The sequence below is a fragment of the Tenrec ecaudatus genome, chromosome 2 (genome assembly GCF_050624435.1).
Source record: "Tenrec ecaudatus isolate mTenEca1 chromosome 2, mTenEca1.hap1, whole genome shotgun sequence".
NCBI lineage: Eukaryota > Metazoa > Chordata > Mammalia > Afrosoricida > Tenrecidae > Tenrec > Tenrec ecaudatus.
Window position 1 is genome coordinate 220,673,931 of NC_134531.1, and position 11,149 is coordinate 220,685,079.

The 11,149-nt window shown below is 49.1% G+C and overlaps 1 protein-coding gene and 1 pseudogene across 2 annotated transcripts in view; both read left to right on the forward strand.

Annotated features, from left to right (window-relative positions):
- RUNX1 (RUNX family transcription factor 1) overlaps nt 1–4,303 on the forward strand; it is a 122,553-nt gene extending 118,250 nt beyond the window's left edge. The window contains exon 5 of one of the 2 annotated variants that reach the window (XM_075542327.1): nt 99–4,303. In XM_075542327.1, the coding sequence (XP_075398442.1) occupies nt 99–571 (473 nt within the window). In that variant the 3' untranslated portion in view covers nt 572–4,303. The remainder of the gene's footprint in view (nt 1–98) is intronic. The other variant, XM_075542326.1, reaches the window with a different exon arrangement.
- Nucleotides 4,304–6,076: 1,773 nt separating this feature from the next.
- Nucleotides 6,077–10,019, forward strand: LOC142440511 (H/ACA ribonucleoprotein complex subunit 3 pseudogene; annotated as a pseudogene).
- Nucleotides 10,020–11,149: the final 1,130 nt, after the last annotated feature.

Sequence of the window (11,149 nt, forward strand, 5' to 3'; positions counted from 1 at the left end):
ATTCCGGGTAGTCTCGCCAGGGCCCGCGGGCGGACGGCATGGCGTCTCCAGGCGCCCGACTCACGCGATGTTTCGCTGTTTCCCCACGCCCCCTGCAGCCGCGCCCGACCTGACGGCCTTCGGAGACCCGCGCCAGTTCTCGACCCTGCCTTCCATCTCGGATCCGCGCATGCACTACCCGGGCGCCTTCACCTACTCGCCGACGCCCGTCACGTCGGGCATCGGCATCGGCATGTCGGCCATGGGCTCGGCCACGCGCTACCACACGTACCTGCCGCCGCCCTACCCGGGCTCGTCGCAGGCGCAGGGGGCCTTCCAGACGAGCTCGCCCTCCTACCACCTGTACTACGGCGCCTCGGCCGGCTCCTACCAGTTCTCCATGGTGGGCGGCGAGCGCTCCCCGCCCCGCATCCTGCCGCCCTGCACCAACGCCTCCACGGGCTCGGCGCTGCTCAACCCCAGCCTGCCCAACCAGAGCGACGTGGTGGAGGCCGAGGGCAGCCACAGCAACTCGCCCACCAACATGGCGCCCGCCGCGCGCCTGGAGGAGGCCGTGTGGCGGCCCTACTGAGGCGCGCGCGCGGCCCCGGGTCGTCGGGGCACGGCACCGAGTCGCCCGCCGCGCATGCGCGCGCGCACGTGCGCATGCACGCGCGCCTTGGGTCGCGGGCCCGGCCACCGTCCGGGGGTGCGCGCGCCCGCGCTTCTGCAGCCCACGCCTTTCGCAATTTCTGTGGGCCCCCGCCCAGCGCGACCCAGCCGGCCAACAGGAAGATTCCCAGCGGGAAACTGTGAATGCTTCTGATTTAGCAATGCTGTGAATAAAGGAAAGATTTTATACCCTTGACTTTCACTTTTTAACCAAGTTGTTGATTCCAAAGAGAGTGGAATTTGGGGAAGGGGGGGAGGGGGGATGCAACTCATGCAGTTTGATATCTTAAGGCATATTTTAATGTTCTTACATTCTTTTCCGCACCTTATGAATTGCAGGATGCATATTTGCATTGGGGTGGTTTTTATTTTTATATATATATAAAAACTTCAACTTGCTGGTTTTTGTTTTTTTTGCTTTGACAATTGAAAAAAAGTATGATTCCTTTTTCTGTAAGTTCTTATTTAACTTTTCTTTGGGATTTTTGTGTAGTTTTTTTTTTTTTTGAGGCACGGCTACAGATTTGGGTCATTTTCAACTACTGTATTTCCCACAAGGAATTTCTAGATATTTATGTATCTTGATGTTTAAACATTTACTTTATGTGTTGATAATTTTTTATTATTTAAATGTACTTTATATTAAGAAAAATATCAAGTACTACATTAAAAATTGGGGGGGGGTGTTGGCAGTAGCCAAAGTTAAATGTATCACATTGAAGAAGGCTGGGGGAAAAAGGATGGGTAATGTGATCACTTGGTTATCTAGAATTATTGTTTACATTAAACTTCCTTTCATGTTAAACCAGTTGGTAGCTAATGCAGCAGTGGTTTTAATGGGCTTTTTAGGAACTGCAGGTCACTCCAAGGATCAGAATTTTGGAATTACCTGCCAAGCTCAACATAGGGTCTCCTAATTGATTCCCTTTCTTCTGCGGTCAGTTCTAGTCCCAGGAGGCTCAGGTAGGTGCCAGTGACAGTGGTCAGGGACCCTTGAAAGAGGATTTATTTTCTGCCTAGGGGTTGGCTCACCACAGCTTCCTGATAAGGTAGGCCTGCCTTCTCACCAAACACCTAAATGAGATGTGTGGGGAAGTACCCACACATGGGAACCAAATGAATGATTTTAGAGGTTCTTTTACTGCTCAGTTCTAAATAGTAGATCACCAACCCCCAGAGTTCAGATTACTTTAGCCTCATTTCTTTACCCTTCAACATGTGGCTGTCCCAAGGTGGGGAGTGGAAGGGACTAGACCAGGTGCCTTTGAGGAATGGTCCCCAGCTACAGTTTTAGAGGGTGATGCTGAAGCAAGTCTAGTAAGTCATTGACCTTTTGTGTGCCTTGACAGTCTCTGCATTGCTTCCACCCAGACTGAGAGCCTGCCCTGTGGGTGTGTGTACTCAACACCTGTGCCCAACATGACAGGAAAGGTGTGTGTCGCTGCTGCCCAGAACTACAATCCAAATGTATCCGATGTCACTGTAGATTCTATGGCACTAATTGTTTTTGGAGGGTTTAATCAGAATTCAGTTATGCGGCTCAAAATACTAACTGCTGATTTTGACGTGTGTGTGCTTAAAATGATCTGGTTGTTATTTAATGTACCTCTTAAATTAGAAGAAGCAATGTCAGGTCAACTCAAGAGTATTTGAAAGCAGGACTTCAGAACAGTGTTTAATTTTTATTTTAGAAATTTAAGGATTCAAATTAGATCTTTGGCTGCAGGCAGCAAAACAGCTGGACTTATTTAAAACACCTTGTTGTTGAGTTTTATATATATATTGACTTTGTTTTACACAGATGCAGTAGCACTTTGGTAAAAGAGTTAAAGAAGCAGCATGTGTTGTATCAGGTCATTGTTATCTAGAGAGGGAGGGCGGCTCTGGGAGGATCACAGAGCACACTCCATGTGTTGTACTCAGAATGCTCCCTCCACAATTCAGTTGCATGTTTTATTCTCGATTAACAGTTTTGGCAGCAAATTAGCCGTCAATTGCCAAAACATTTAAAAAAATTTTTAGATACAAAAAAGAACCACTAGCGCATTTCCTCTAAATTGAACTTTTCGCCACATACTGCCAGAGCTGACCTGAGAAAATGAAGGCAGGGGAGAGGAAGAACTTGCCAATTCAAGTCTGGGGAGATGTCCAACTCAGTCCCATCCTAATGCCTAGCAGAGGGATCCTGAGTTCTCACCTCCAACCTTCCCACCCAAAGCCATACGTGGAAGGGCTTGTGGCTGCTTCCAAACCCCTTCCTTGGCTCGGCCACTCGGCTTTGCAGACCCTCGGCAGCGTCGACCGCAAATTAATGGTTGCAGAAAGAACAATGAAAACAAACATTGGTTGTTTTAAAGATGGGTCTCACATGGTTTTTTTTTTCCTCCCTTGAGAAATCGTATTGATTGTTTCCAGGTAAATAAAGGTGTCCTATTTATCAGTGAGAGTGAGATCCATAATGCAAGCCAATGATGTACAAACCCGGTGTGGGTATCTAGCAGCATCAGTCTAGAAGAGAGCAGATAAGCCACTTCTGCTTATTCAAGCCTTATGAATTCAATACAGACACCTCTTTCGGTTCGTTTTTAGTTTGCTCCCTTAAGAATCTGTCTCTCCCTCACTCTTTTAAGCTCCACCTAGTCTCTTCTCCTTTCTCCTGCTTTCTCTAAGGGGCGCCCTGCCCCCACCCTCCCACCCCCCACACACGTCCAAATGTCCCAAGCACCAGGCGCTCCAGTTCCACAGCATGCACACAGGCCACCTAGTGAGTCAGCCCTTCTCCTTCTTATGTGTGTCTTCCAGCACAGCAGAGGCTTTGCCAACCCTCTGGGCCGGCTTGCTGGCCAAGTGTAGCAACAGATGCTTTCCCAGGCAAATTACAATCAGGGAGTAAATAGACAGCCTTTCTATTGCCTACAGTTTCTGTGCAGATAAACAGAAATACGGACTAGAAAGGAAATGAATGGTTTCTCTCAAGTGTCCTGCGATTTAGGATTGCAGATCTCTGTCTTGAAATACCTGTTTCCTGGGGACATTCCGTCCTGGTGGTTTTTGCTGTTGGTGGCTTTTGGGGGTTTTCTGTGGGGAGGAGTGGCTTAGGTTTGGAGTCTTTTCTAAAGGAAAAAACAATTGGTTTAACAATACTCTCCAAGCTTTTTAACATCTGAACAAAATGCCTTTTTGTTTACCTACAGTATACAATTGCTTGGGACTTTTTATTGGTTGGTTTGGATTTTTCTCCCCTCCCCTTAGATCAGTATTGTTAAGGCTGATCATTTGGCTGTTTTTTCTTCCAGAAGAGCTGCATCAACAGAGTTCATTGTATTTATGTATGTAAATAGATTTTAAGCTTCATTATAAAATATTGTTAATGCCTGTAACCTTTTTTTCCTTTTTGTGTGTTCCTAAAGATTTTCTTATGTTTGCTAAATACTGTAGAGAAAAAATACCCCGCTTGTTTCTATTTTGTTTATTTTAGACTTAAAAATGAGCTACTTTTTATTCACTTTTGTAAACAGCTAATAGCATGGTTCCAATTTTAAAAAGAAAAAAAACCAAAAACTGTTCACTTTTGTTCTAGGAAAAATGAATGTGCAAAAAAACAAAACAAACAAACAAAAAACCTTGAAACGAAACTCTGTGTTGTGTTATTTGTGTTACTCTGGAAAAATAAACTTCTACATTGAAATGACAGTATACCACATCTATTTAAAAACACCAGTGGAGAAACAGTTCTACTTGACCAGGTGCCCACCTGCTGTCCATGTGTGTATCAACTGTCAGATCTGTCCCCCAAGCCCACTACCCTGAGTCGACACCAGCACCTTGGGACCCTGTGGGACAGAGTTGAACTGCCCCTGGGGGTTTCTGTTTATAGGAGGAGAGAGCCCCTTCTTTCTCCCTCGGAGCTGCTGATGGTTTCAAACTTTAGACCTTGATGAGAGCTGTCCCCAATGCATTTTGGAAATCTAGGCATGGGAAAGATAGCCTACCCCGGAACCCACCTGCCAAGGAGTTTCCAGATTCCACAAGTACCTGGAAGAAGAGGCCCTTCTCGGGGCAGTCCGTTGCTGGTGCACAATCCACTGCAGGAAGCAGGTGGGCTGCTTTCCTCCGCTAAGGGCACCCATCCTACCCAGCCAGGGCCACCTGGGCTTGCCTTTGTATGGGTTTCTTCTGGAAATCCAATATCCCAACAGCTCGACCAATACACACACCATATCAAATCGGTTTCATCTTTCTCTGAGCTTAAGGGCTAAGAAGGCAATTGATGCCCATTCTGAAAAGATCCTGCTGCCCACTCCCCAACCCACCCTTCCCCCTCAAAGCTTCCAGCTAATGTCTGTGCTTTCTCTTCTGTCTGCTTCTACAGGGACGCACCCTAGCCCTGGAAGCCACTGTGACCTAGGGAAGGCCCAGGCCCCTCCTGGACCTTCTTGGGCTCAAAGGAACACTGAAACACGTATCTTACTGCTTGTTTTTAAAACAGAAAGAACTGCATCAGATTTGCTAGCCCAAAGTGGAAAGAGTATGTTTGCAATCTGAGGCAGGTCGCCCTTATCAGCTGCCGTTACTATAAATTACAGGAATCAGTTTGGGTTGTGGGTGGAAATTTTTAAAAAGATACCATTTCCCTCATCCTCACTGCCACCAACCCCTTGCCAAGTTCTCTTAAGATTTCAGTCTCAAGATTCCAACTACCTAAAGGTCCGGCAGCAGAAAATGTCAAGAACTCAAGTCAGGTGGGTCCCCAAGAAAGCCTCTACCCTAGGAAGTACCGGTGAATGCGCAGAGACAGGAAATGAGTGGTGGGATGAGGTTATGGATGTTCGGAAAGGTGGCGAAGTAGAGCAGGTAAAAGCCTTCGGACTGCGGAGTCAGCTGCCTGGATTTGAATCCCAGTTCTGTCCTGCACCATTGCGCAAGTTAAACATCCTGGCTTTGTTTTTCCCAATGCTAGAGCTAATGATGCATCATGTTATGACATTTAAATATGCTAATACAGGTAAAGCACCTTGGAAAGCACTGGGCACAGAAGACGTGCCAAGCTCTCCCCAACAGTGGCTCAGGCTGCAGGAGAATCACCGCCATCTTCTCTTGTCAGGGATCTTTGTCCAAGCTATCCCTTCCAACTTCATAAAATCCCCCAAGTATTTGTCCAAAGTCAGCTTCTCCTGAGCATTCGCCCACCCTCAGCTGGGGCTCAGGATCCTAGATCCTTGGATCCCATGGGAACTCGGAGGTTGCCCTGTGGTTCCCCCTGTCTGGTGTGGGGAGTCCCTGGGTGAGGCGAATGATTAAGCACCCAGCTAAGAACCAAAAGTTCGGACTTTCAAGTCTACCTCCGAAGAAAGGCCTGGAGAGCTACATCTGAAAAGTATCGGGGACTGAAAGCCCGCCGCGGCATCGTTTCCTTTTTGCACACATGGGTCGCCGTGAGTCAGGGGCAGCCTCTCTGTTGGTGTTTCATCTGGTGCATGCATCCCTCGTCCCCTACTTGAATGATAGGCTCCCGCTGCTCACGCGGCTCCAAGGGGGGAGGAGGTGTCCTGGAATGTGTTTACTGCCGAGGTTGGAGGAGTGTTCGCTGCTTGCCAAATTTTAATATTGGTAATTAAATGGCGCATTCCTCAAATTCTCTCTCTAGTTTCAATTTCATTGGTGCTGTTTTTAGAATTAGTTAATGTCTTGGCAATGTTTTTGAAGATGACAGAGTCCTACCTGCACACACAGTCGGATGATGTGCTATGACGGGGGCTGGCACGCAGCCCCTCTCTTCTCTTGCATCCCCGGTTATGCCAGGGTGTCTGCAGGCAATTAAATGCCGCAGCGTCTCTCTGGCAAAATGGCTGCCGGTCCCCAGGCGTTGACCGTGACTGCCCTTCGTTCATGGATTCATTTGTTCTTCCGACAGCTGTCGAGCTGGTGCCACGTGCCAGACGCCATGAGGAACGCAGGAGAACCAAGCTGGTATCGGTCCATTGGCTTGGGCAGAAAAGCCAGGCAGGGCTCATGGACTCCACCCTCAGAAGGGACCTACACTTGGTTTATTGCTTTGCTACGGCCATCTTACATGTATTCATTTACTTACTTATCCTCGTGCTAAATATATGGATTTCAAAACAGCTGCCGGGTCAACAATTTTCACCAGTACAGTTAAGTGGCCTTGCTTCCGCCCATTGTGTGATCCAATCATCGCCCCATTTTCCTGTCACACTTAATAGGAGTTCAGTGTCCACTAACCCCTGTGTCTTCCTTTTTCTAACTAAGGACCCTGCCTATCAACTTTGTCCTTCAAGACAGGTTAACAAGCCACTGTGTAGCTTGTCAGGCCGCAGCATAGGTATCTCAGACTCAAACTCACTGGTATCCAGTCAACTCTGACACATAGTGACCCTATAGGACAGGGTAACACTGCCCTGGTGAGTTTCCGAGACTGTAACTCATTACAGATGTAGACAGTCTCATTTTTCTCCAGCAGAGCGGCTGGTAGTTTTGAACTGCTAACAATGGAGTAGCAGCCCAGTGTATAACCACTAAGTCATCAGGCTTGCTCTTATTCATATCCTTCGTTGATTTCCTGGCCATCCGCTGAGAGCACCTGAGGGATGAGGCCAAGCCACCTGGATGATGTTGGGATGAAATGTCAATAGGGTGGGACCCTAGGTTCAAGCAACTGCTGTGGTTGGGTGCTGTTGGACTGGTCTGACTCACAGTGACTCTATGTGACAAAGTAGAGAGGCCTCGTTGAGTTTCCCAGGCCGTAATCTTTATAGGAGCAGGTCGACGAGTCTTTCTCCATAGAACTTCTAAGTGGATTTGAACTGCCAACCATGCAGAGTGCTTACCCAAGCGCCACCTGACTCCCAGTCCCAGGTAGCCAGTGTGCTCCACCATAATCTAAAACAGCACCTGGGAGCCCCTCCCCAACAGAAGTAGGCATTGACTGGATATACCTGTCCTCCTTACCATGTACCCTAAGGAAGAGAGGGACAAAGTGGCAGGGACAGCCCTGAATCTCCTCCCCAGCTCTGCTCTTCTCTTGTAGATGAGGCAACAGCTCTCAATGGCCTTGGCCCCCCTGCGGGGGATGGGAACAGCTCTTGCCACGCTGCATCAAGTTTGTCACTTCCCAGAGAAAGGCCCCATGGGAAGGAGCATGATTTCAACATCCGTTCTCCAGCGTCCAAGGTGGATTATCCACCTGGTGATTCAGGAGATTCTAATTGTGTTTGGCTTGCCTTTGTGCCCTGGCACCTCTCCCCTGTCAGGCGATGTGCACTCAGGGAATGCAAATTAAATGCCATGTTAACTGGAGCAAAATGTGACCAGCGGGGTAAATTTGCTGCGAGGAGGGAGGAGAAATGACCAAATGCATTGGGAAGAGAAAAAGGAATGATTCCACAATTGTGCCTGGTCGCCTGTCGGCACAAATTGAATTCACCACCCAGGGAGTCTATTTCCTCTGAGGTACATCGAAAACTTCGCCTAGAAATCTCTCCCATGCCCCAACTTTTTCTGCAGGGGCCATAAGGCGTGGGAGTTACAAGAAGGAGCTGTCAGACACCTGGTTGAAACATCACACAGGCTTGCTGGGGTTCTTTGGCCAAATGACAAATTGTCTCTTTTTCTCAATCACCCAGTCTGCAACATTGGGGTAGCAGGTTGACATGTATTAAGGTTTGGTACAGCATTGGAAATACTCTGGAAAATGGAAGCTGTCCATTAATTCATTCAACAAAGAACCACTACTGAGCGCTTCCCATGGTTCCTGACTGGACATAACAGAGTGAGTAATCCCTACACCACAGCCTAGAAGACTCCCACTTTCCACAAGTCCTTCAGCAGCCGCCACCAAGTCCATTCCGACTCATGGCTCCATCTAGTGTCCCAGGGTAGAGCTAGGCCCCGTAGGATTGTCAATGGCTGGTGTTTCAGAGGTAGATCATTAGGCCTTTTCTCCTAGGGAGCCTCTGGTGGACTTGGGTCTTCAACATGGGTCTCTTTCAGTTAAAGGCCACGTGCATTCATCTTTTGTGCCACCCAGCTCCCAAGAAATGAATGACATGCTGGAGCCCACCGAGTTGCAGACCAGACTGTGTAGGTATTTGGGATCCTATCTAGCAGTGTGAGGTCTTTTTCTCCAGGAGTGTCTTAAGGAGGAGGGAGACTGAGTGCACACGCTGAAGAAGCTGGGCCCTTGGGACCGCTGACCTGTTCAGCCCATCCTGCTCGGTTCTCCCAGGCAACGAGTACTCTCAGCCCGAATCACCATCAGGAAACGCTTCAGGGTGCTCAGGACCCAGCAGCCACTCCCCGACCTCGGATTGCCCCTCACGTTTCTGTTCCCATCTTCGCCCCATAACAGCTGTGCAGGCCGTGAGCCTTGCCACGCTGTTGACCACGCATGCTCTTCAGATCTCTGCCTTCGATCATACTTTTGTGAGGGAATTGGGGGAGTGTCTCTTTTAAAGGGAGTACATGTGAATCTTCCTAATTGTCCGGTTATGAAAGAAAACAAATGTTTTCATTCAAAAAAGAAGGGTGACATCTCCATCGGAAGGGACTTGGTTAGACCCGCGAAGGCGAGGACTGGTCAGTAGCCCAGAAAGAGACCAAGTTCAGACATCGGATGAGCGGTCCCTGTGCTCGGGAGCGTGACTCTATCAGCCCTGGATCAGACAGCCCGGGCGGGCAGGCAAGGCACAGAACATTCTAGAAAATGGCTACAGTCCCATGCTGCATGAACTGCGATTCACCGCCCCAGGAACTGCTGCAGGGTCTCCTCGGTACCAAGCACCGTGGCAGTGACGGGGCTGTGGCCGAGCGCCCCCAGGCACGTGCTTACTTGGTGTAGTGGAGACCCAAAGAGAAGGTCTGTGGTAGGAGATGGAATCCAAGAGGAATGTTGCTTCTTTTATCCCTGCCCTTTTGGCAGCAGGTATTACAGCACTCCTAACTGAGCCATCAATGAGGTTGAGTTCTGAGTTAGCTGACTGTGGCGGTGAAGGAAGATGTCAACTAGATGCTCCTGGCTAAGGGTAGGAGTGGAGCCAACCTGTCAGTCAGCCTGATGACACCTCCTTGGGGGTGTGATCTGTTGTATGAGAGCGAGACTATGCAGAGACACAGATTTCTCTGTGGCCCATCACCTTCTGCTGGAGCTGGATCCTGCATCTGGTTTGCTGATTTCCTGTTGTGTCTGTCACCTGCTGATCCCAGGGGCTGCCTTCAGCGGTCTACCCACAGTGGATTGCTTCAGATTCATTTACCTCTGCATCCGCCAGCCTGTGCCCTCACCCCCCTCCCTGCCCCCATTCTCCCTTTGTCCTCCCGCTTCCTGCTCCTCAGCTTCCACAGCTACATGAGTCAAGAGGAGCCTGACTTGAACCGGACTGGACTTACCTACCTGTGTAAACCATTTCTCCATGTAAATCTCACTCTCTGCACAAACACATACAAGCATGACGGGTTTGACTTCTCCAGAGAACCCAACCTAGCATACTTACTGAAACCTTAATACCACTTTCCTCAACCCAGCCAGAGATAGAGACTATCAACAATTCTGACTCTGAGCACCCTTAAGTATATATTCTACTTCTTCCAGGACTTGAAGTTATATCTCACGCTGTCCCATAGAGCCACTGTTGTGTGAGGGTTGTATAGTGGCTATGAGTTATGTTACAATCCAAAAGGTCCATAGTTCAAAACCACCAGCTGCTCCTCAGAGGAAAGAGGAAACTCTACTCCCGCCAACAGTTACGGTGTCAGAAACTCACTGAGGCAGTTCCACCCCGTCCTGCAGTTGGCATCGACTGGCTGACAGTGGGTTTGGTTTGGTGAGAGGGATCTGAGCAGAGACGTGCTATTAGCTAACTGATTAGGCAGGTGTCATTCTGCAGGGCCTCTTGCTGTAGGGTCAAAGGGGAGCCCTTCTAGGCAGAGGCTGCCTAGGGACAGAGGGCAGCAGGACTGGGCTTCGCTCCCACTCAGTCCCCAGCGCCATGCTCCCAGACGGAGGTGGCCGCAGAAGGGGAGGTCAGACCTGATTCCATTCTGAATCTCTTTTGAAAGGAAAGCCCACGAACCTGTCGGTATAGTAGGTGCAGGAAGGAAGAAAGGGTGGTTTCAAGGAGGGTGGCCCTAGCAGCTGGACGCACATGGCAGTCATTCTCTGACCTGGAGATTTGGGGAGGAGCGAGTTTCTCTTGGGGCCCGGGCTGAAGAAGAAGGAAGTGTGGTCTGTAAGGCTCCTTCCTTCCAGCTCTGATGATGGAAAACACACTGTGATCATGAGTTGACATCGAGTCAGCTTTGACTCATGGTGACTCCATGCATTCCCCTGATGAGCAGAGGTCAGAAGGAAATGCCCCATCCTGCCTCACTGGGATGCTTCAACCCATTTTACAACCACCGTTCATTTGGAATCAACGCCAACTGAGGAGTTGACGTATCGGACGGGATTCTGTTGTCATCATTTGAGCTTTGGGTTTGTCCT